This window comes from Monodelphis domestica, chromosome 1, assembly GCF_027887165.1.
Source record: "Monodelphis domestica isolate mMonDom1 chromosome 1, mMonDom1.pri, whole genome shotgun sequence".
NCBI classification, from domain to species: domain Eukaryota; kingdom Metazoa; phylum Chordata; class Mammalia; order Didelphimorphia; family Didelphidae; genus Monodelphis; species Monodelphis domestica.
The window spans coordinates 407161799-407186943 of record NC_077227.1 but is presented as its reverse complement, the minus strand read 5'-3'; the positions used below and the strand labels follow the sequence as shown (position 1 = coordinate 407186943).

The 25145-nt window shown below is 41.2% G+C and overlaps 1 protein-coding gene across 1 annotated transcript; it reads left to right on the top strand.

Moving 5' to 3' along the window:
- The first annotated feature begins 534 nt into the window (after window positions 1-534).
- On the top strand, window positions 535-24485 carry BPIFB4 (BPI fold containing family B member 4). The gene is made up of 16 exons (XM_056816776.1): window positions 535-637; window positions 3830-4084; window positions 4175-4775; window positions 7381-7485; window positions 7669-7812; window positions 9467-9530; window positions 10292-10352; window positions 12183-12274; window positions 15616-15819; window positions 17055-17108; window positions 18348-18518; window positions 18743-18810; window positions 18969-19011; window positions 20224-20287; window positions 22759-22835; window positions 24069-24485. The coding sequence occupies exons 1-16, from the start codon at window positions 535-537 to the stop codon at window positions 24090-24092; spliced, it is 2130 nt and encodes a 709-aa protein (XP_056672754.1). The 3' UTR covers window positions 24093-24485.
- The last annotated feature ends 660 nt before the right edge of the window (window positions 24486-25145 follow it).

The following is a 25145-nucleotide window of genomic DNA, read 5'->3' as shown; positions in this document are numbered from 1 at the left end:
CTGTCATTAATGATTCTTCCCTTCAGAGAGAGCTTATGGAATGGTGTTTTCACTGCTCTGATGTACTTAGCAGGTAATATGTGAAGAATTTCCATGTCGTTTATCCTTCTGGTGTGTTGTTGCAGTGGGTTCACTGAGTCTGACTCTTTATAACCCTATTTGGGGTTTTCTTGGTAGAGCTATTGGTAGAGCCATTTCCTTCTCCAGATTACAAACAGGCTTAAGTGACTTACCCAAGGTCACAGGGCTAGTGTCTGAGTGTCTGAGGCCAGATTTGAACTTGGAGTCAGATCTTCCTGACTCCAGACCTGGTGCCCTCTCCATTGTGCCACCTAACTGTCCCAATTTCTACCTCACCACCTTTTAAGATTATGAATTCCATGAAGGCAGATACGATCACATCTAAACGCTGCACTTTTCCTTATGCTAAAAACAACTCTGCCTACAGCAGGTGCTTAATGAATGTTTATCAGTTCCAGTTTGTGTCCACTAATCATTAATGAGAAGCTTCCTTTTTAGGGAAACTCAGGCAAGATGCTGAAGACGTGGTGCCTGGCAGTTCTGTGTAGCTATGTGGTGCTTGCTGGCGCTCAAACCAATACAGTGCTCAGGCTGAACAAAGAGGTACTTAGCAAAGGTAAGTGTTCCAGGGGGCAGGAGCCATGGCCACAGCCTCTTAGAAGAGACAGAGGAAAGGGACAATTTGTGGAAGTGAGAAACTGAGAATGACTTTGTAGCAGGAGTTTGAAGCAGCTGAGACCGATGACCTGGCATTCAAACGAGAGTAGTCTATTTAGAATCTGACCGGGAGAAGCAGTTGGAGGAGACCAACTGATGGCTAAACTTTTCTGGCTTGAAAGAGGGAAGAAGGCTGTTTTCTCTTGACTTGAGACTGAAGCCTGATGGTGGTTTTGGCTTTGAAGACAGAAGAAAGAAGGACAAAAGTCCAGATATCTCTCTCTCTGATTTGCTCCATTGTGTTAGTGACTGAACTTCCAGACCTATCAGCCATTTCTCCCAATTGAACTATATTCCACCATCCTCCAGCCTAAGATTCATCTTAGTATTAGGGAAACCCCCAAATCCTCTTTCCTTCCATTCCTTATCCTTCCCTGTGAGGAGTTTTAGAAGAACTAAAATGACGTAGTCAGAGACTGGACAGTGGATTGGAAAGAGCTGGATCAGGGACTCAGGAGACCTAATAATCCTGGTCCTGCCACTATTTGATGGGAATAGGCACATTTCTATCTCCGGGCCCTAATTTCCTTCTTTGAAAAAGTGAGAGGTGTGTGTGGTTTGAAATAAAGCATCTCTCAGGTCCATTACAACTCTGACACAATATGATGTGCTGAAGAGTTCTGGATTTGGGGGTCAGAGATCCTCAGTTCAAACCTCACCTCTGCTGCCTACTAACTGTGTGACCTTGGCTAAGTCACTTCAACCTCTCTTGGCCTCATTTTTTTTTTGATTCAGTCTTGTCCAACTCTTCATGATCCCATGGACTACCTACAGCCAATGTTGTCCATGGGATTTTCTTGGCAAGATATGGGAGTGGTTTGCCATTTCCTTCTTCAGTGGATTAAGGCAAATAGATGTTAAGTGACTAGCCTAGGTTCACACAGCTAATAAATATCTGATACTGGATTTGAATTCAAATCTTCCTGACTTCAGGCCCAGTGTTCTATCCACTGAACCATTTAATTGCCTTCAAGGCAAACAGAGATCAATTGACTTGCCCAACCAGGTCTTCCTGACTCTAGGTCCAGCACTCTATTCACGGAGTCACCTAGCTGCCTCTATTGCCTCAGTTTTCTCCTTAAGTTGAGGAGTTTGGGATTAGTTGGCCTCCCAAGTCCCTTCCAGCTTGAAACCTATGATTCTTTGACTTTAGCTGAAATACTTGAGGTAAGGGTAGTCCACTGGTAATTGGTAAGGGCTGGTGATGGAGGTTACTTCCAAAACCCTTTTTGTTCCAATATATGCTATTGAGCATCTTTTTATTATATATAAGGCAATGCATCTGCCACAGCCAATGGAGTCTAGTGACTGTAGATGAATTCTTTGTTGTTGACTGAGGGTCTGTGGACTTAACAATTGTCCATTTATTTTAACAGGAATTCTTTTGAGACAGGCTGGAGCATGATAATAATCATCTATTATCAATAATAATTATGTTGACGATGGGTTTAGCAGAATGTTTGGCACATGTCATTGTTCACTTGTTTCGGTTGTGCCCTCCTTTTCATGATCCCATTTAACATCTTCTTGGCAAAAATACTGACATGTTTTTCAATAACCTTCTCCTGCTCATTTTGCATATAAGGAAACTGAGGCAAACAGAGATAAGTGATTTATTTGCCCAGGGTCACACAGACACACAGGAAGTTTTTGAGACCAGATTTGAACTTAGGAAGATAAATCTTCCTGATTTGAGGTCCAGCACTCTATCCACTGTGCCACCTAGCTATCTGGCACATAGTAGGTACTCCATAAATGTTTGTTCTCTTCCTTCTCTATTGTCCCTACATGGACAGAGGTTTCTGACACTGAGACATACATTAGCTCATTATATGTTTACCTGAGTTTTGGGATGGAGTAGTGTAGAGGTTAGTTATCATCTCCATTTTATAGATGATAAGACTGAGTACTACAGAGAATGAATATATTTCTCAAAATTAAAGGGGGAAAAAGCTAGAAAGAAAGGTAGTTCAGCATAGTGAATAGAGATCTGGCCTTGTAGTCAGAAAGACCAAAGGTCAAGTCTTAGCTATACTGGATGCTTGGCCCTAGGTAAGTCATTGGATCTTTGAATACCTCAGGTTTAGACTCTGAATAACAGAACAGGGTACTGATTTGTATTGGGACACATAGTTTATTCATTGAGAGTTCTCTCAAACAATGAAATCACAAGTCCAGTCTGGAAAAAACAAAATAAAATACAACAAAACCAGGAAGTGACAGCTAGAAGACCAGAACTCCATGCTTCTTACTCCTAGTCAGCTTAGGGCTTCAGTGAACACACCTGACTGCCTTTTCTACAATTATAGGAGATGGCGTTGATGACAAATTGAGCCCACAATGCCACCAAGAATTACAAAAAGGAACAACAAATTCTTCTTCTTGGTTTATTTTCTAACCCATGATATCCTTTTCTTTTTTAATACTGTGTATTAAACACATTCTGGCTAATCCAAGGCCCAAGTAAATGGAACTTTGGATCACTGGGATTTTGTTTTACCAAGGCAAAAAAAATCTATGGGAAGCCAGACAAAATCTACCATTAAATTAAATGTTTAAGACAACTTTAGTGGAAGAAGCAGAGGAGCATGTTATAGGAAAAAAAAAAAGCAAACTAAGGACAGCTAGGTAGCTCAGTGGATAGATATCCAGGCCTGGAGAGGGGAGATCCTAAGTTCAAATCTGGTCTCAGTCATTTCCTAGCCATATGACTCTGGGCAAGTCACTTTAACCCCAGTTGTCTAGCTTTCACTGCTCTTCTGCCTTGAAACCAATAAATAGTATTGATTCTAAGACAGAAGGTAAGAATTATATATGAGTAATATACATATATATTTAAAAATGTGTGTGTTTGTGTGTATGGTAAGTATGTGCAGAGATATACCTGCAACAGTAGAGGGAATTTCTTTACTGGGGAGTTTCCCGTATCAGTGAAATCACAGGTCTAATCCCCCTCATCCTTATCCCTGTAATAGAAGAGATTTGAGCTAAATGATCTCTGAGGCTTCTTTTTACTCTAAAATTTATTAATTTTATGTTTCTATGAAGGAAGTTTACACTGACTCATGGAGTTTCTTTGAATTATTTTCAGCCATTTCTGGTACCCTGGAGCAAGGAGATGCTCTACGATCAGCCCTGAGAGAGGTTCCACTTAATGGCAATGGTGGGGGCCCTCTGCTTGGGGGCCTTCTTGGTGGAGGAGGTGGAGGTGGTGGTGGAGGTGGCCTGCTGGGGGGCCTGCTTGGTGGTGGGGGAGGTGGAGGCAATGATGATCTGTTGGGTGGAGTTGGAGGAGGTCTGTTGTCTGGTGGTGGTAGCAGTGGTGGTGGTCTGTTGGGTGGCAGTGGTGGGTTGTTGGGTGGTAGTGGTGGTGGGCTATTAGGTGGCGGTAGTGGTGGTGGGTTATTAGGTGGTGGTAGTGGTGGTGGGTTATTAGGTGGTGGTAGTGGTGGTGGGCTGTTGGGTGGTGGCCGACACCGTTATGATGACTATAGACGTGCTGAAATTCCTCGAGGTGTTGGTGGTGTTCCCTACAATGACTTCCACCTTCGAGAGAACCCCCCGAAATATACCAATGGCAAGCAACTTGGAGGAAATTATAAATATGGCCTCATTGAGTCCAACGAAAACAGCGCTCAGCTTGGAGGCAAATACAGATATGGTGAAATATTAGAAACAGATGGGAGCATCAGGGATCTTCGAAACGTCAATAATGCATATGGAGGTGATAAATACCATGGCGGTGCTAAATTCCGTAGCGGTCGTACTTCTAGGTCTGCTGAAGTTCCAGCTGGTAGAAATCAATATCGTGAACTGCGTCCTGGAGAGATTCCTCCTGGTGTGGCCACTGGGGCTCTAGGCCCAGGAGGCCTATTGGGTACAGGAGGGATGCTGGCTGCAGATGGCATCCTGGCTGGACAGGGAGGTTTGCTTGGTGGTGGTGGTCTTCTGGGAGATGGAGGCCTTCTTGGAGGAGGAGGTGTCCTTGGTGTCCTTGGCGAAGGTGGCATCCTCAGCACTGTCCAGGGAATCACAGGGTAAGGAAAATGTAAATCTCATGTAATGAGTGTGCACAGTAGTCTAAATGAGGGACATCATAATGTTCACAACAGTGTCTAAATGAGGGAGGAAAAGAGAACTCTAATCAGAGAACCTGGGTTCAAATCCCAGCTATGTTTCTTGTTAACTGAAGGCTTTAGACTAGTCCCTTCTCTTCTCTGGATCTTATTTCTCTTCTCTGTAAAATGAGACTTAGTCTATTTGATTTCTAAAGTTTCCTTTCAGCTTTAAAGCCTCAGATCTTATGAGGATCTGAATTCAATCCCTGTCTCCTTTGTTATTTGTGTGACTTTGGCCACATCACTTGACTTCTCTGAATCTCAGCTGCCTCATCTGTAAAATGAGGAGGTTGATCTAAGATCAAGAGTTCTTAATCTGAGGTCTGTGAACTTAAAAGAAATTTGATAACTTTACTTCAATATCATTGGCTTCCTTTGAAATTCTCTCTTTCTCCCTCTATGCTATTATTTTAAAATATGGCCCATAGACTTCACCAGAGGTTCAAAAGGGGTCTCTGACATGAGAAGAGATGAACAATCCTTGGATCCAATGGCCTCTGCAGTCTTTAGCAGCCTTCATTCTGTGTTCCTATGATGCTATGATACTCGACTCCTGGGAATGTGATATGTATGGCAAAGGCTCATGTCTTGCCAAATGTCAGAGTATAGCCAGGAAGGAAATTCTAGAAAAAAACTCACCAAACACATGGCAATCCTATCTTGAGCCATTCCTTCTTCAGGAGGGAATATTCTGGAGAACTTCTCCCCTGGCTGTCATTATCCTAATGATTTGGAGATAATAAAATGCAAAGATCTCTTGTCTTAGCATTAGGAGAACAGGGTTGGAATCACGGTCCTGACTAACTAGCTGTGTGACTTTGGGTGAGTGGATTAATTTCTCTGAACTTTGATTTCTTCAGCTACAAAATGAAGATAATACAAATAGTACTCCATACTTTACAAGATTGTTAAGTGAGGAAAACACTTAACTAAGGATCAACAATTATTATGACTTATGATTTTTATAGTATTCTTCTTCTTCAATTGGCTATGTTCCTTCTCTGAGATTCATTGGAAGCTAAAGTGGCCTTGAAAGCACAGTGTTTTTTGTTCATTCATTTCAGTTGTGTCTGACTCTTCATGATCCCTTTTGGGATTTTCTTGGTAGAGATATTGGAGTGGTTTGCCATTTCTTTCTCTAGTTCACTTTCTAGATTAGGAAACTGAGGCAAACAGAGCTAAGTGACTTGCCCAGGATCACATGGCTAGGAAGTATCTGAGGTCAGATTTTAACTCAGGAAAAGGAGTCTTCCTGACTTCAGACCTGGCATGCTATTCACTGTGCCATCTAACTGCCCAAGCAAGCACAGTACTATTGACTAAAGGTTTTATTTTGAAATTACAAGTAACTAAATATGATTAACGCATCCCTCCCATTGGTAGTAATGCTCTGATCTTTAGTGGCTGGTAGCTTTGAAGAACAAAAGTTTTCCATGGAAAGGTGTTCACTGTCATAGAGATCTCAAAAATAAAGATCATTCACAAGCAGGATTTGTGGGCTTGGTGCTTGACGAAGTGTAAGTCAAAGCATTTTTGGCAATTTCAGTGTGTACACTCACTGACTTGCCCCTTTGCTACAGTTCAGGTTAGGCAGTTGGGTGGTATAGTGGATAGGGTGCCAAGCCTGAAGTCAGGAAGATTCATCTTCCTGAGTTTAAATATAGCCTTAGACACGTTATAATTGTGTGATCCTTGGTAAGTCTCCTAATTCTTTTTGTCTGGAAAATGAGCTGGGGAAGGAAATGGCAAACCATTCCAGTATCTCTGCCAAGAAAATCCCAAATGGAGTCACAAAGAGTCAGACACAACTGAAATGACTGAATAACAACAAAAATTCAGGCGTAGGAATCAGGAATAGAGCTACTCTATGGATCAGTCCTGTCATTTTTTCTGTGATTTGAGTTGAGATTAGAGATGAGGAGTTTAGGATCTTGCTGCTAGAGGGCATAGAGATTCAAGAGCTAGACTTGGAATTAATCAGTCGGTCAGCTAGCATTTATTAAGCTCCTACTGTTCTTTTTATTTTTTATTTCCATATTATTCATTTTTATAAGTGAATAATCTTATAAATCCCAAACCCCAAATCATATACCCAAATAAATAAGTGATAAATCATATGTTTTCATGTGCATTTCTACTCCAACAGTTCTTTCTGTAGAGATGGATAGCTTTCCTTTTCATAAATCCCTCAGAATTGTCCTGGATCATAGCATTGCTTTTAGTATGGTCCTACTACTCTAATCCTACTTCAGACATTCACTAGCCATATGACCTTGGGCAAGTCCCTTAACTTCTCTAATCTTCCCTTTTCTCTTCTGTAAAATGAGAGAGTTAAGTTTGATTGCCTTTGAGGTCCCTTCCAGTTCTAAAATCTATGCTTTCTTTCACGGTCTGTGAGGACTGAATACCTTCCTGCCTTTTGGGAGGTGCCCTGCTCTCCTGTGGGGCATGCTTATCATCCCAGCAGCTGAGTTTCTTCTTCTCATCTCTTCTTGTCCTTATCTTTGCCCTTTCTGCTGTGCAGGTTGAGAATTGTGGAGCTCACGCTGCCCAGAGTGTCTGTGAGGCTCCTGCCTGGTGTGGGAGTTTACCTGAGCTTGTACACTCGAGTGGCCATCAATGGCAAGAGGTGAGTCTCCTTCACTCTGGGCTGGGCATTGGGATCATTCAGATGGATTAGCAACAAAGCTGCAGTGTTGTGGTCTAAGGTCTTGTTATTAGAAGAGCTAGTCTGTGTCTCAGTTCTGACTGTGGGATGCAAGGTATGGTCCATGCTTTGGGCAGATGACAGTCTCTCTCTTGATCTTTCCAGTCTCATCGGCTTCCTGGACATTGCTGTAGAAGTGAATATCACTGCCAAAGTCCGGCTGACCATGGACCGGACAGGCTATCCCCGGTTGGTCATCGAGAGATGTGACACCCTTTTGGGAGGCATCAAAGTCAAACTCCTTCGGGGGTGAGTGGCATCTGGGCATCTCCCTTCATTATATGTTGTCTTTTCCATACAAAGACCTTGACCATTGGAGAGACACATTGGCTTTGTTTTCTGGATAGGAGAAATGGTCTGTGATAAGCCAGGTCAACTTCTCTCACCCGATTGTGACAAATAATTTAGAAATAGGAGATGAATGATAGGAGCTTTACCTGAGGAACAGAGCATCTTCTAACTGCCCCTCCGTGGTTCTAAGGAGAGGCAGTGTGATGTTGAGGTAGTCTGAGGCCATAGCTAGAGTGTTGGACTTAGAGGGAGAAGATCTAAGCTCAAACTCTCTCCCTGACTTGTGCTAACTGTGTGACTCTGGGTTACTTACATTTAAATAATTTAGAAAGTATGACTACAGACAACTCCTTAGGACTTATCCACTGTGTGTCACAAATAGGTTTCCGTCAGTGTGGGAGGCAGTTCTCCACATGGATGATCACCAACCTTCCTATCTGGGTAGAGTGTAGCAAGAAGAACCCAAATTTGGAGTCAGGTGACTTGGATTGTCCTCCCAACTCCATAGTTTACTAGTCGTGTAATATTGACCACATTCTCTTAACCTCAGTGTCTTTATTTGTAACATGGGGATTCACATGCATTGCCAAGTGGTGACGTGAGCATTTTGCTTAATATATAGCACTCTAGAAATGAGAGATATTGTTATTATCATTCTCTGTGAGGAATAAATGTGAGGAAACAGAAGGGAACACAGCTGTCTTTCTCTCTTTTTTATAAAGGTTTTTTCCCCCCTAGAAGTTTTATTGATGTCTTCCATCTTTACACCACACTCTACGCCTTGTCTAATAGTGTATAAGATATTCCTTCCTAGTAGTCCTCTACCTCTCTGCCATGAGAGTGTAATATTGTGTTATGTCTTTCCAGGAACTTCATTGGTTTTCCTATTAATCAGAGTTCAATTTCCTTTGAATGATCTTTTCATTTGTGGTATTGTAGTTATATTTTATTATACCCACATCTCTGCTTTTTGCTTTCTTTCCATAACCACCCAGGCGACTTGAACACATCATAAAAGATATTTAGATAGGGCCTTTTGGTTTATAATGGGGGGAACAAGGTGGCACAGTGGATAGAACTTTGGACCTGGAGTCAGAAGACTTCATGAGTTCAAATCAGGTCTCAGATACTTACTAGTTGTGTGACCCTGGGCAAGTCATTTAATCCTGTTTGCCTCGGTTTTTCTCAACTGGAGAAGGAAATGGCAAATTCTTTGCCAAGAAAACTCCAAATGGCATCACGAAGAGTTGGACACCATTAAAAGTGACAACAATCACAAAATGGTTTATAAAGGGCTTTATATATAGTATTTCATTTGTTCCTCACAATGTTTACAGATGAGGAGTCTGAGGTTCAGAGAGGATTACTTACTTGCCTTTGGTCATATTTGGGTGTTTGGTGTGGAATTTGAGCTTGCATTTCTTGTGATTACAAGATTTTGTGTCAGGCACATGTCTAGGGGTTGAGTATTTGATAATAAAAAATGAGACAATCTCTGCTTTCTAGAAGCTTTTATCCCCTTAGGGGGATTCATCTTTCCCTGACGTAAGCCTGGGGGATGTTAATATAGACCAAACTTCTACTGACTCAGTTTTCCTTCTGGCTTTTCTAGCTTGCTCCCTAATCTTGTGGATAACTTAGTAAACAGGGTCCTGGCCAATGTTCTTCCTGACTTGGTAAGTGACAAAGAACCCTGAAGGGTGCTATGTTTTTTGTTCTTGGTCTTACAGCTGTCCAATAATGGAACTGACTATTTTAGGTGGAATTGAGGCTCCTCTCACTGGAAGAATTGAAGCAACAAATGTTCTGAAATTCTCTTAGATTAGTTATTTATCTTTCTGTAGGCAGGGAAAGAAGAGAGTAGCATTTATTTTATTCAAACCATTTTTTCCCTATTTTTTATTGTCATGAAAAACACGCTTCCATACTGGTCATTGTTGTAAGAGCAAACTCATTCATAACCAAACCCCCAAATGAAACCATAAATACACGGATGAGAAAGACAACTCCAAAAGTTCTTTCTCTGGAGGTGGAGAGCATTCCCCATCACAAGTCTTTCAGGATTGTCCCAGATCAGTGCATTGCTAAGAGTAGCCAAGTTTTCACAGATAGTCATTGTTCAATATTGCTGTTATTGTGTACAATGTTCTCCCAGTTATTTTGCTGAAGAGGCAATAATCCTTTTTTTTCACCACTGAGATGAGAGACAATGGGAAACATCAGGGCTTGGCTCCCTGAATTCATAGCCTGGAGACTAGACTTTCTTCAGAATAGACCATTCTCCTGAAGGCAGATCACCACACTCAGCTGCTTCACAAAAATCTCCTCACCCAGTTCTGGAGCTCGAAGGTCCCAGGGTCTTCAAGGACTTTGAAGTGTCCTATGGACTGGGCTTTATTATGCTTCTTTGTAACATTGCTGCTGTATCTCCTTTCAGCTCTGTCCAATTGTGGATGTCGTGCTGGGGCTCGTCAATGACCAGCTGGGTCTTGTGGATTGTAAGTTCTTTTTATTCTCCCATGTCTTCTTCTGTATCAGGATTCTGTTCTTCTTCCCAATCCATCTAAACCCTTTCCTTCCAGACTTTACATCTGAATTCCAGGGAAAGGCAGGACTACTGCCAGGAGACCCATGAGCTCAGCTTCTATGCTTTATCCTCAAAAGCATTTCAGAGGAGAAAACTCAGGGAGATAACAGAGCTGGGTCTGGAATGAGGGAAGGGATAGTTTCATTGCCCTTGATCATGGTCAGACCAGATTTATGATATTGGTTCCTGCTCTGGGTGACACATTTTAAGAAAGGAATTGATTTAGAGAAGGGTGATCAGGATGGTAAGAGATTGGGAGACCATGCCAAAAGAAGATGACCTGAAGGAATTGCAGATATGTAGACTGGAGAAGATATGCAGAAAAGGAATTAGGACTTGCTTTGCTTGACTAGAGAGGGAAGATCTAACAGCATAGTTTGAAAGTGTCCAAGGGAAGCAGATCTGAGGTCAATAAAAGGGAAAACCCCCCCCTTTTAATAATAGAGTTTAGCAAAAGCTCTTGGGAGGTTATGAGTACCCTTGAAATCTTTAAATGAGATTGGAGGATTGCTCATTGGGATTTTTCTGCTCAGATTTGGGTTGGGTTGCATGTTCTCTTAGGTGCGTTCTAATTTTGAAATTCTATGTAAGAAAACTAGAAGGTTGAAATCATGTGCATTCTGAACAGGCAAAAGCATGAATTAAGTTTATGAACTGATCTTCCCTATCTTGTCCTGCATACCAAGACCCCTGAAATGACTCTTTTGAGAACTACACTTTTGGGGCATAGAAGAGGAGGAATATGGTGCAATAAAAAGAACAATGGATTTAGAATCAGGGGACCTCAATTTAAACCTTGCCCTGCCCTGTACTATGTATGTAACCTTAGGCAAAATACCTAACTTCTCTAGACCCCTGTTTCCCCATCTTTAAAAATGAAAGTACAAAAATAAAATAAAATAAAAAGAAAGAGTGAAGGATGGCCTCTGGGGTTCCTATCAGATTTCAATCTGTTATGCTATACCCCATTGCTTGAGTTCCTTAAGCATTCTTTCCCAATACTTGGTCTTCTAGGAATGTCCAAGTTGCTTAGGGGGAGCTGTTTGTCTATCTAGATTGCAGGGAGGAAACTGGGTCTCTCTTGCCTTCCCTGTAAAGTTGAAAAGTCTCAGATCTGCTTTCAAAGACCTGTATAATATGATGCCATCTTCCCTTTTCAGTTTTATTTCAAACTTTTCTCTTCCACTTGATATCCTGTATAAACCGAACAATTTGCTATTCTTCCTATCTGAACTGTTCATCCTCTCATCTCTGGATCTCTGCTTGACCTATTTCTTGGTCCTGCAATGTCCTCCCTCATCCTCTTTTCCCAATGAATGCCTATGCATCCTCTGAAGCCTGACTCAATTACTTCTTCTCCAGGAAACCTGTTGTTCTTGAGGTGGTTAAGGATATTTCCCTTTAGATTTCAAATAACATTTCATTTTGTACCTCCAATATATTTAATATCCCCTATTACCAGTAAGTTGTGTTGATGTCTTATACGCATACTAGACTGTGTGCTTTCATGTGTGCTGGAATGGTGTCTTATCTACAAAGTCCTCCTTCCTTCATTTGTATCCTGACTAGTGCTTAATAAAATATTCTGTACACAGGAGCTCTTTTATAATTATTTCTCTACATTTAATTTTTTCCCATGTAGTGTCTTCTTAAGAAATATTTGTTGAATGAATGATGGATAAATTGATCTGGACAGAAATGTATCCCCCTCTTTTCTGATCCCTGATTTGTTTCTCAACAGCTTTGATACCACTCGGTATATTAGGAAGTGTTCAGTATACTTTTTCAAGTCTTCCACTGGTGACTGGCGAATTCCTGGAGCTGGACCTAAATGTAAGTCTAGCCATTTAATTGAGGCTGAGTTAGAAGGTGGTGGGAGCCTTTTCCTTTAGACTGGTGTCACTGGGGCCCCTTCCTAGGGCTCAGGAATTCTGTCCAGAGAAGCCATCAAAATGACTTGTTACAAAGCAGCACCTTTGGGCATCTTTGGAGATGAATTCCCACTTTCTTAATACAGGGGATGGAGGGTACTTCAGAGTTACCCTTGCGTAACAATTCACATTTACGTAGCATTTCAAGGTTTTCAAAGTAAACTTTGTGAGCTAAGAAGAGCAAATTTTATCATCCTTATTTTATAGATTGGGAAACTGAGCCTTTGAAAGGATAAACATTTTACCTATATTTAAGCCTCCAGTAAGTATCCCCTATGAGGCATCTAATTGAACTCTGTTCTCTCCCTACCACCCTTTAAAAAACAACAACAACAAACTCTTACCTTCTATCTTAGTATCAATTCTAAAAGGGAAGGGTTATGCAATAGGATCACGTGTCTCCAGACCTGGCATCTATTGTGCAGCTTAGCTGCCTCTTGAACTCCATTTTCTTGACCCAAAGTCCGGAGCTCTTCTCACTCTTCCAGGTTGATCAGAGTTGAATCAGTTTAACTTAGAATCAGGTGACATTGATAATACCTAGGCTTCTCCCTATTCTGAATTTAGCTAAATAGTTCCCTCCTGCTGACTTTATAGATGTGGTTGTTATTTAGTAATTTTTCAGTCATGTCCAACCCTTTGTGACCTCATTTGGGGTTTTCTGGGCAAAGACAGTGGAGTGGTTTTCCATTTATCTCTCCAGTTCATTTTATAGATGAGGAAACGGAGGCAAATAAGATTAGATGACTTGGCCAGAGTCACGCAGCTAGTAAGTGTCTGAAACCAGATGTGAACTCCAGGAAAAGCAGTCTATCCAATGTGCCTCCTAGCTGCTTCTAGGTAGATGTCTTATTATAAAAATAGATAAATGGGTCCCTTTCCTGGGATCCCCTTTGTCTTGGGAAATACAGAAATGTATGTCATTCTGGAGTCCAAGATACAAATAGCAGGCACATAAGCTTGAACTATCTAAAACAGCGGTTCTCAACCTTTCAATTTGTAGCAATGAGAATACATAATGCATATCAGGTATTTACATTCCGAATCATAACTGTAGCAAAATTACAGTTTTGAAGTAGCCGCCAAAATAATTTTTTGGTTTGGGCTCACTGCAACATGAGGAACTGTATTGCAGGGTCACGGCATTAGAAAGATTGAGAACCACTGATTTAAAGTTAGAGGTAGTTTTAAAGATCTTAGAGCCCAACTCTTTCATTTTACAAATGAGGAAACTGAGGCCTGGAGAAAGAGAGTGATTTCATTGTCTTATAGCTAGTAAGTGGCAGAACTAGGATTTGAGCACATCTCCTATGGGACTTTGAGCAAGTAACATAACTTTTTTTTCTTAAAAAAATTATTTATTTGTTGGCTACATTAAAGTTTTTCCTAGGCATCTCCCTTCCTGCACTAGAGAAGATATCATATATATGATTATTAATATATACATGATAAATAAATAATACATGGACCCCAAATACAGTATTCTCTACCATACTAACTTACCTGTTAGAGAAAAGAATCCCAGCACTGTGTGTGCACTGTATGTTCTCTTGTTTGTATGTATTCTGAAAGGAATCTATCTGTGGAACTCACCAACCCTTCTCTTTTTTTAAAATTTTTATTGCCTTTTCAGATTACATGTCAATTCAATTTAAATGATCACTTGTTTATATGGTCACATAAATAATGTATACACGTATACAAACATGTCATTTACATGTATATAAATGATATTATATTTAATATAACAATATATATTATTTTGTGTTCTCTCTATGTATGTATAAAATATGTTAAACAAGTTTCTTTTTATCAATTCTTTCTCTAGAGGTGGACTCAGTTATACTTCAAACAATATTTTGGTTGCTGCATATCACGTTGCTTTTCTGAATCTCACTTTCCTCATCTGTAAAATGAGGGAATTGAACTAGACCATCTCTAAAATCTCTTCCTTCTAAACATTTATGATTGATTGTTGGACTTCAAATCTAGTATTCTCTACCATGCTTACTTACTTGTTAGGGGGAAGAGTCCCAGCACTGTGTGTGCACTGTATGTTCTCTATGTTCTGAAAGGAATCCATCTGGGGAACTCACCAACCCTTAAAATTTTTTTTTTCAGTTTACAAGTCAATATAATTTTTAATAATCATTTTCTGAAATTTTATCATTCATATTCTCTCCCTCCATTTCGCCCCCTTTGGCAAGAAGGCAGGCAATATGATCCAAATTATATCCAAATGTGTTATCATGCAACATGTTTGTCATGTTGTGAAAGAATACATAACCCTTAACTTGCCTCAAGTGTCCAGAGGCAAGTGACCAGCAATAAATCCCTAGCATCCAACTTGTTGATCCTTAGAGAATAAGAAGCTTATAGATTAATATTCTTATTATTAAGAAAATAATGACATTTTCATGAGCTAATACTAGCTAGTTTATATAAAACTTTAATATTTCCAGAGCATTTTATAAATAATATGTAATTTGAGCCTTAAAACAAACCTGGGTAGCAGCTGATATTATTATCCCCATTTTATTTTATTTTTTAGACCCTTACCTTACATTTTAGAATCAATACTGTGTATTGATTCCAAGGCAGAAGAGTGGTAAGGGCTAGGGGGTTAAGTGACTTGCCCAGGGTCACACAGCTGGGAAGTGTTGGAGGCCAGATTTGAACCTAGGACCTCCTGACTCTCAATCCCCTGAGCCACTCAGCTTTCCCCTGTTATCCCTATTTTATAGATGAGAAAATTGAGGCAGACAGAGGTTAAATGACTTGCCCAGATTATAGAGCTAGAAAGTAACTGATACTGGATTTGAATTCAGGTCTTCTTGACTGCTGGTCCCTATAATCTATTGCACTATATAATCTAGCTTCCTCCACTGACTTATCTTGGAGGGGAAAATAAGCTGATAAAGAAGACCCTATTTAGCTGTGTAACTACCTTTACTTCTCTTCCCATTCCAACAGCCCAAGAGTGCCTTCTTCATTCTGGTGTGTTTCTCAAGCTCCTTCCCCAGAGTGCCCTTTTGTATGTTTGTGTAGCTTCTACAGTGGTTATGTTAGTGGCTGTTAATTTTCCAAGATCCTTATGGGGAAGGAAGGGGAAATGTCAGCAGCGTAATGGAGTAAGTGATTAGTGAATATGCATTAACTGGCTGATGGGATCCGTTTAGATAGTCATGTGGAAGAAAGCTGCCTCTTCTTCCTCATCATGGCTTTCTCCTCTACTCTTGACAGACTCTTGTTGGAGAGGCTGGTGGAGGTCTGATCGACTATCCATTGGGCAGACCAGCCAATATGCCAAGGCCTCAGATGCCAGAATTACCACCCATGGGTGACTCGACCAATTCCCAACTTGCAATTTCTGCCAACTTCCTGGGCTCGGTGTTGGCTCTCCTGCAGAAGCAAGGTGCGCTGGATATAGATATCACTGATGGCATGGTGAGTGACCCACTTGAACCCATTTAGTCTGCCACATTTTTTAGCTCAGGCTGGGGCAGGGCCAGGCAGGGAGCCCAATATTTATATTGATCATAGAATTTGGAATGGCAGTATACCTCAGAGATCCTCTACCAAGAGTTAAAAAACAAAACAAAACACTTTCCTTCTATCTTAGAATCAGTATGAAGTATTGTTTCCAAGGTAAAAGAATGGTATAAGGGCTAGACATTTGGGGCAACGTAACTTGCCCAGGGTCACACAGCTAGGATGTGTCTGAGGTAAAATTTGAATCCAGAACCTCCCATTTCTAAGCCTGTCTCTCTATTCAATAGCCCCCTCATGCAGGAGTTCTTAACTCAAAGTCTGTAAATGCTTTAAAAAATATTATGATGGCTGTATTTCAAAAAAGTCATTTTCCTTTGTAATCCTATGCATTTCATTTGAAGCATTTAAAAGAATTATTCTGAGAGGGATGTATAGGTTTCACTAGAATACCACAGAGATCCACAACACACCGAAGGTTAAGAAGCCCTGACCTAGTCCAAGCCCTTCATTTCATGATTGGGCATATGTGTTCCTATTTTATGGACATAGACATAGGAGTAAATGATCCAATTCAGTTTCAGGTCTCTTAATTCCAGTTCCAGTGCCCTTCCTGGAGAAGACATCAAGCTGCCTTTCCTCTATGCACAAATTATGCTTTTATAATAACACTGTTAAGACCATTTAATGTGTGAAAAATCTGAACCAATCTACCATTTGTTTGGATTATATGGCCCCATATTTCTTAGACAAATGTCACTTAATTAATGGTTAGTCAATGTCTCATTTTAACGGAGTAATATTTTTAACCCTTACTAAAGTTCTCCTGATACCTAATTGTAATGTGGAGGTGACCCTGGATTCGTTAAGACTATGCCAATGGATGGAAAGCTTTCTGTGTGCTGCTCCCATTATCCATTTTTGTGATAAATAGAGCCATTTAAATAGGCACCACCTGGTGAAAATAAATAGAATTTTAAGTATAGTGTGGCAGAAGCTTGGGACCAGCCTTTCTAGGGTTGACTTTGCAAATCCAGACCTCTTGAGTGGTGATCTATGTTAAAAGCTTTTTTTTTACCAGTTTGAAAAAAATTTTTTTTGACCTTGATAGAGAATATTTGAGTCCTTAAGGATTCAATTCCCACTTCTGTTGTAAGGCACTTCACTGAAATTGTCTTTATTTCTTCTTACAGTTTCCTGAGCTCCCTCCTCTAACCACATCCACTCTGGGGGCACTGATCCCTAAAGTAAGTGAAGCTGGTATGTCCTGAGGGTTGGGTCTGAATTCCTGAATTGCCTTGGGTTCTCATTGATTTTAAGAAGATCAGTATCACAATAGCCCTATGAGGAAGGTAGCTAGTGTTATTATTTTCAATTTAAAGAGGAAGAAACTAAGGCTAAAAGAGATTAGTGACTTGTTCAAGATAACATGGCTAGTGAGTGTTGAATTGGATTGGAAGAAAAGACAGCCAGCAATCTGGAGTATTCTCTTTTGCTTCCTCGAATGTATTGTGGCGGTGGTAAAGCTTTTCATGGGGTATTAGGTGAGGTCTCTGAGATCAAGTCCTAAGGCACAGAGAAAAGAGGGAGACAGAGATTAAGCTGCAAGAACATAATGATAACAACAAAGATAATAACTCACAGTCATATAGAACTTTAGGCTGCATAGTCATATATATTTAGCCTCATTAAGAGCCTCATGGGGAAAGCAGTCCAAGTATTATTACTACCATTTTGAAAGAGGAGACAATTGAGGCGATAAGAGGCTAGTGTCCTACTCAAGATAAAGTGGTCAGTAAATGGTGAGGCTGAGACTTGATTGCAAGACTTCTGACTCTGAGCCTGAGTGATCAAAGAGGGATTTGACTAAAAATTAGGGATCCCTCTTCTCAAAGGCAGAGGATGAGATGGATAGATAGGTTCATGGAAACAATGACCATTACCTTAGACTTTGAGAGATAATGGAGGATGGAAAGACCTGGTATACTATGTTCCATGGGATCATGAAGAATTGAACATGACTGAACTATTGAATAATAACAACTTCTCAAAGGAAAGGAAAGAGTCAGAGATTTTTTTTTTTCAGTCAGAAAGACCTGAGCTAGGTAAGATGTAATCAGCTTTTGGAGCTGGAGGAGATCTCAGAAGTCAGATTCATTTTACCAGTCTCAGAGTTGTAAGGAACCTTAGAATATAGGGGAGAGAATATTTGAACCAGAAGGGGCTTTGAAATGTGTATATAAGTGTTGGAAGGGGCTTTAGGACAAAGAGCTAGAAGAGTTCTGAAAGATGATCTCAGTCTAACTTTCTCATTTTATAAACCTGTAGAAGAATACTATAGCTAGGGAGCAGGACCTCCCTAGAAAGCTGGAGGAAACCATTGCCAATTCCAAGAAATCTGACTGTCCTCTATTTTCCTGTATGATTTCCCAATGAAGACTTTAGAGTCAAATGATCTTGTTTCTTTACCTTCTGTTGTTCTCCAGGTTTTCCAGCAGTATCCTGAGTCACGCCCATTAACCATCAGAATTCAGGTCCCCAATCCTCCTGATGTCTCTTTACAAAAAGATCAGGCTGTGGTGACAGTCTTTGCCACTTCAGAAGTCATGGTGTCCCAGCCAAACGATGTGGAAACTACCATCTGTCTTCTTGATGTGGTAAGTTCCTGGAAAGAGAGTCACTATGGTCTGAGTGTTAAAGACTTAATGAAAAAAAAATTATTGCAAGGTCACATAGTTAATTAGTGAGAGAGCCAGCTCTTATCTCCAGGGTTCCTAGCTATGCCCTTTTTCTACCATGTCAAGATAATTCTCAGCAGTCACATTCCTTCAGTTGGCTATTTCTGTCCCTCAAACACCTCTCGAACATTTTATGTTTCTAGGATGCTCAACTCTTGGCCTTGTTTTCTGTGGAAGGTGATAAGCTTATGATTGATGCCAAGTTGGACCAGTAAGTCTGCTTTTCTTGCCCCATAATGGGTAAGGCTCACAGCTAGCATGAGAGATGTTGGCTCAGAAAATACTTCTGATTACATTCTATCTCCAACTATCATATTGCCACTGGCAAACAGCCATTGTCTTAACTGGATATTTTCTTTTTTTTTTTAGGACAACACTAACCTTGAAAACTTCAAATGTGGGCAATTTTGATGTAAGTGCCAAGTTCTGGGAGAAGGAAAAGGAAAGCCATAGCAACAACATCGAAGGGTGGCAGAGCTAGAAGGGGTTTAGAATATAGAACATAGAGGGCTCTTAGAGATCATCTAGTCTTGACTCCTTCTTTAACAGGTAGGGAAATTGATGCCCAGAGTAGGGAAATGACTAGTCTAAGGTCATGTAGTGTAAGGAATAAGGCTAGACCTCAAACCAGGTCTTGCCTCTTGGCCCAGAGCTTCTTTCACTATAATGCATGACTTTTTTTTTTTTTAACTAGGGAGGAAGCCATCAATGACTCTTCTCTCTTACTGGGTAGCTCCCTCATGCTACATTGCTTTTGGTATTTTCCCCATGCAGGCCAGGACCCAAGAAACAATTAGCTTTCATCAACTTTCAGGGCTGATGCCCAATAATTGGGTACTGGCCTCAAATGAAGGGCTATTGTTTGCCTGCAGGGTTTGAAGGTCTCTCTGATTGTGATGCTGAGAATGTCACTGGTTGAATAAAAGAATGAGCTAGTGTAGCCCCTGTAGAAGTAACTTCCTGAGATGGCCTCTCTGGACCTCCAAGAAATGTTTCTGAGCCTGCTCACAGGCTAGTTCTCTCTGATGGAGCTGAAAGAACACTGACCTTGTAGTCATTGGGTTTGAGACTTGATTTATGCTGCCTATTCATGGCTTAAAAACCTTGGACAAGTGAGTTTTCCTCTCTGGGCCTCTGTTTCCTCCTCTGTCAAATGAGGATGTTGGGTTAAATGATATCTAAAGGTCTACAAGCTCCTTGAAGTACTATCCTCCTTTATCTCTGTCTGTGGCACCTAACAGAGCCTGGCATCAGTTATCCTTTTCTTTCTGAGATTTAATTGGTTTAGGGGACTGACCCCCTGTGAGGAAACTTCCTCTACAAATACAGATTAGTGATTTTGAACCTTAGAGAGTTGCCCGGATATCTGAGCAGAGTGACTTGCCCAAGGTATTGTAGCCATTACTTATCAGAGATGGGGCTTGAACTTAGGTCCTTTAGCTTGAAAGGGGTGTGCCTGACACTTAGTAGGTACATAATAATGCTTGTTAAGCATCCTTAAGAACACCAAGTATATATTTTAAGGGGAGCGGTAGGGGAAAGACGTTCTAAAAGAAAGGAGGTTATAGCAAAGCGATGGCTCCCATTGTGGAGCTTCTTAAATTCACTTTCTTCTCCTCCATAGGTCGGCTTGATGGAAGTGCTGGTCGGCAAGATTTTTGATCTTGCGTTCATGCCAGCGATGAATGGTAATGATGACTACTGATTCTTTGTAGAGAGATTGTAATGTGTTCCTTGGACTCTAATTTCACACTTATGAGCACAGGAGCTAATTTCAAATCAATTGAGTTCCATTTCAGGGAGTTATTGAATATACTATAATGGTATGCCTGTAATAGCATAGCACCTCATTTCTCTGGCCTTGTCAAGGCCCTCTGATCCAGGTAACTAGAATTTCCAAATAATTGAAGATCCCCCTCTGCTTTTTAAGAGGTATTTATTTAAACATTGGCAATTTTGGATGCTAGCCCTAAAATGTATGACATACTTCTGTTTTTGAGGAGAGCCCACAAAAAATGGAAACATTCAAAGACTTGGGGTCTTTATTCTGAGTATGCTACTCAAATGGACTGGGATACCTTCTGAACCTATTGTGTGTGTAGTAGAAGCCTAGGTGTGTCTGCCTCGTGGTAGCTCTGGTGCTTCTCAAAGAATCAAAGAATTTGAGAACATTGAATGAAGAATATCAGAGCCAATGAAGACCATCAGAAGAAGGGAGTTTAGACTATAGAATATTAGAGCTGGAAGGTACTTTAGGATATACATGTTTGTTAGGAGCTCAATCAGCCTTACCTTAGCCCAAGTATCAATTTTAAGAGAAGAATGGCAAGGGCTAGGCAATTGGGGTTAAATGACTTGTCAAAGGTCACACATCGAGGAAGTGTTTGAGGACAAATTTAACCTAGAACCTCCTGACTCCAGGCTTAGTGCTGTATCCATTTTGTCTACCTACATGTCTTCAATGGCTTCATTTTTCAGAGGAAGAGACTGAGTTCCAGAGAGGGGCAAGTGAGTTGGCTAAGGTCACATAGGAAACTGGTAGCAGAGGTGGGATTAGAATCCAAGCCCCCTCCCATCTGGTATCAGTATCTGTCCCCTTTCGCCTTCTCTAGAAAACACTATCTTCCCGCTGGGCACCTAGGAATGAACCTCACTGTTTTCTATCACAGTTGACCTCTCAGACAATATAATGAGAGGAATTTTCATTGCATCTGCTACAGCACGGACCAATTCTGTCTGCAGTATGTCAGTTAGTGAACAAGTGATCATTAATTATATAGTATGTGTTAGGCTCTGTGCTAAGTCCTGGGGATACAAAAAAGACAACTATTTCCTGCTTCCAAGGAGTTTTGATTTTTGTGAAGAAGACAATCCATGAATAGTTAAGCAGATTCAAGGTATGTATGTGCCCCTACATGTGGGGTTTGTGTTGCCCATGTAAGTTTTGATGTCCACGTGGGCTGTGTAAGTGAAGCTTGTGGAGAGGCATGGATAGAGATCTCTAGAATCCCTTCTCCAAGTGTGACTGTGATACCTACCTAGCCCAGAGAAGGAGAAGGAGCCATAAGGCTGGCCATTCTCTTTTTCTTTGAGAGAGGTGGCAGGCTAGAATTTTATCTTTCTGCCCCATTAAATATTTGGGAATTAGGGGCCCTATTTCTCCTAGATTCCAAAGCAACAAAACCAGTTTATTCTCTGGTAGCTATCCTTTAAATGGGGAGGAAACACCAAGTTTACACCTGCAGGCCAGACTCCTTCCCTCCAAAAGCTAAATGCTCACAAATAGTGAAGAATGAGTATCCCAGCAAATAGAAAACAAAAACCAGAGAAGTCCTTCATATTAGAAAATGACAGAAAATACAAATGAGTAAATGAATTCTTTAGATGGGAGTGAGCTAAAATCTCATTTTTCTGAGATAGGCTCTGATGTTACCTGAGAAGAAATTCCCTGATGTCTCTAGGAAAACAAGCTAGAAATCAGGAACATGCTGAGACACTGGTTCCTCTACAGATCTGCTACTCCCCAAAATCTTTCCCCCACTCTATTTTTGTATTGGTCACTCCTTGAAGAACATTTAGAATTAGAATTAGAATACCTTTTTCCTTCCTTCCTCCCTCTCTCCGTCCCTCCGTCCCTCCGTCCCTTCCTTCTCTCTCCCTCCCTCTGTCTCTGTGTCTCTCTTCCCCCCTTTATCTCTCTTTTAACTCTTACTTTACATCTTAGAATCAATGCTGTGTTCCAAAGCAGAACAGTGGAAAGGTTAGGCAATGGGAGTTAAGTGACTTGCCCAGGGACACACAGCTAGGAAGTGTCTGAGTTCAAATTTGAACGCAGGACATCCAGTTGCTAAGTCTGGCTTTCTATCCACTGAGCCACCTGGCTATCTTCAATGTGTCTCTCTCTTGAAGAAATCAAGTAGATTTGTCCTCTCCAAATCTCTTGTGTCTGGCCCTCATGCATGCATGAAGCACTGAGTCATCATTGTTTCAACAGTTAGGAAAGCCTTAAGCAAAATGTTCCAGGCTTGCAACCTGGGCTGTATTCAGACGAAGTAGATGGAAGACTTCCTAAGAATCTCCTAAGAAACTTCCCAAGAAACATGAGGCAGTTGCCATCTCCTGTGCTACCCTGATCACATCTGTCTGCTTCTCTTCACAGCTGTGCTAGGCTCTGGAGTCCCTCTCCCCAAAATATTGAACATTGACTTCAGCAATGCCGATATTGACGTCTTGGAGGTGAGGGTGTTGGTATGATGGGTCTGTCTGATCTTTTGCAGTGTCTTTGTTTCCCTGCTGGATTTCCCTTCCCTGTCCAGTCCCCCCACTCTGTCCATTTGCCAGGAGACAAGATCCAAGATCCCAAATCAATCAGCCACAGAAGTCTTTTTTGGTGTAATTTCTGTCATCATAGTAGCTCATTTCCATAGCCTTTTCTGGTGACAGGACTTTTGCCCACATTGCATCTACTCTTCACCATCACCCTGTGAGGGAGGCAGGGCAGGGCTTACTGTCTTCATCTTGCAGATGACACAATTGAAGCACAAAGAGACTAGATAACTTATCCAGGGTCACACAATCAATGTCAGAGGGGCACAGGAATCTAAACCTTTGAAGTCCAGTGCCATTTCTATTATATATGAGCGGCTTCTTTGGCTCCACTGGGAAACTGGTCCAACGAACCTTTCCATGTATTCACTGCTGGAAGATGCTTGTATATTTGTAGCCAAGAGACCTCAGGCATTGGGGGAGGGCCTGAGGATGAGCCAGAAGGGGGCTGTAGTAAACATTACTGAGGACAATAAAGGAAATGGAATCAGTGTAGACTGGTGACTTTGAAACCTATGCCAGAAATGTATTCTATGGCAGTTTCTTCTGGAAAAGAATTCCAATTCAAATCAATTTAGCACTTAGTAAGCACTAAGTTTAATGCTAGGAATGCAAAGATGGAAAACAACACAGAACCTGCCATCAGAGGGTTTAAGGTGGATACAGAATGGATATAGGTAAGCTTTATAAAAATAGACTGTGATAGGGGGTGGAGAAGAGATCGAATATGTTTTAGGAAAATTTGGAGAGATGGCGAATACTTTCAGATATGAGGAACAGAGATATCAGGGAAAGTTTCTCAGAGAAGGCAGCACCCAATCTGAGACTTAAGTTGATGGGGATGAGAAGGAAATATGTTATTGTCATGGAGCTCAGGTCTTTTTGAATCCAATGAACTTGATATGAGGATAGTTTACCTCGGACTCCAACCCAAGAGTGTGAGTACCAAAGTCTCTGCCTTTGGTATTAGGAGGGGGGGTCTTCATTTAAGGTCCCTGGCACATAGCCTGAGGATAGTACTATAGGAGACCCCTTGTGGAATCTCCCCTTTTTTATTTTCCTCACCAGTTCTCACTAGTTGTAAAATTCCCTTTCTCAAGGGACAGGTGTAAACTTCTAAACTTTTGTGCTTCATTTCCTTAGGACCTCCTTGTGCTGAGTGCGTGAGTCCCAGAAGGCCAAGGCATGGAACTCTAAGCTCCCCTCTCCACCTACAAGTTGGTACTCTATCGTTGGGAACAGCACTGCCTAGAAGAAGGAAGGACCATATTCTCCTTCACTGTTACCTTACAGAGATGATGCTTGCCCATGCTTCTTCCCCAAGACACCTGTCACCAAAGGCTGGAATGACTGAAAGAAACTTAGGAGTCTTTGTACCCATGGTTTACTGCAAAGCAATTGAATTTCCCAGGTTGCTGAACTGAGGTCAAGACCAGCCAGAAGGCCATCACCAGGGGCTGTGGAGAGGAGGAATCCTGGATGTTCTGAACATTGTTTGTTGTTCATATTTCTCTTTCAATAAAAGATTCCCCTTTCTCTGCACTTCAGATAGGGGTGAGTTTCCATAATGGCGCCTCCAGTGCTCTTTCCACAACCCCATGCTGTCTCATGGCATGATACCTGGATTTCCTGGAGAGCTGGGATTCCTGGTTTCCAGTGTTCTTGAGTATCAGTTTGTGAGAGGGGTGGCCTCAGAGCTAGCTCACAGCCACCTCTAGGCCCCTATGCTGGAAACTCTGGTTAAATAGCAGTTCAAGTTGCTTCTATTCCAAATTTTCCAGGCTTTTTCAGACAAAAGGCAGTGGGATGTAGTTAAAAAGTGCTGGATTGGGCAATAAAAGGCCTGGAGTTCAAATCTAACTCTGCTACTTAGAGTGTAACCTAAAGCAACAAATTTCACCTATCTGGAACTCAGTTTCCTTCTTCATAAAAGAAGAGGATCTCACTAGATGATCTCTTAAATCCCCTCTCGCCATAAATTCTCCAATATTCCTACTCCAGTGGACCTTTGATCTTATTGTTGTCCCTCCAGATTACAACGCATGCTTCTTATAATTTCTGCCATCTTTGGTGAACACCTTCTTCCTGGATCTCCAAGGGGATAAATAAGATGCCCTCCACGGTTCATTCTAGTTCTTCATTTATGATTCTAAAGTTCCTAAGTTCCCTCTCAAGTCTATAACTTATAAGCCTATGAAATATCACAAACTCTAGGTCCAA

What these genes read in the sequence shown, in the direction of transcription:
- BPIFB4 (XM_056816776.1), top strand. Translation starts at nt 535, where the DNA reads ATGCTGAAGACGTGGTGCCTGGCAGTTCTGTGTAGCTATGTGGTGCTT. An exon ending in AAAGTCAAACTCCTTCGGGG is followed by an intron (nt 7,813 to 9,466) that starts GTGAGTGGCATC and finishes TGGCTTTTCTAG; the next exon opens with CTTGCTCCCTAATCTTGTGG. An exon ending in TAGATATCACTGATGGCATG is followed by an intron (nt 15,820 to 17,054) that starts GTGAGTGACCCA and finishes TTCTTCTTACAG; the next exon opens with TTTCCTGAGCTCCCTCCTCT.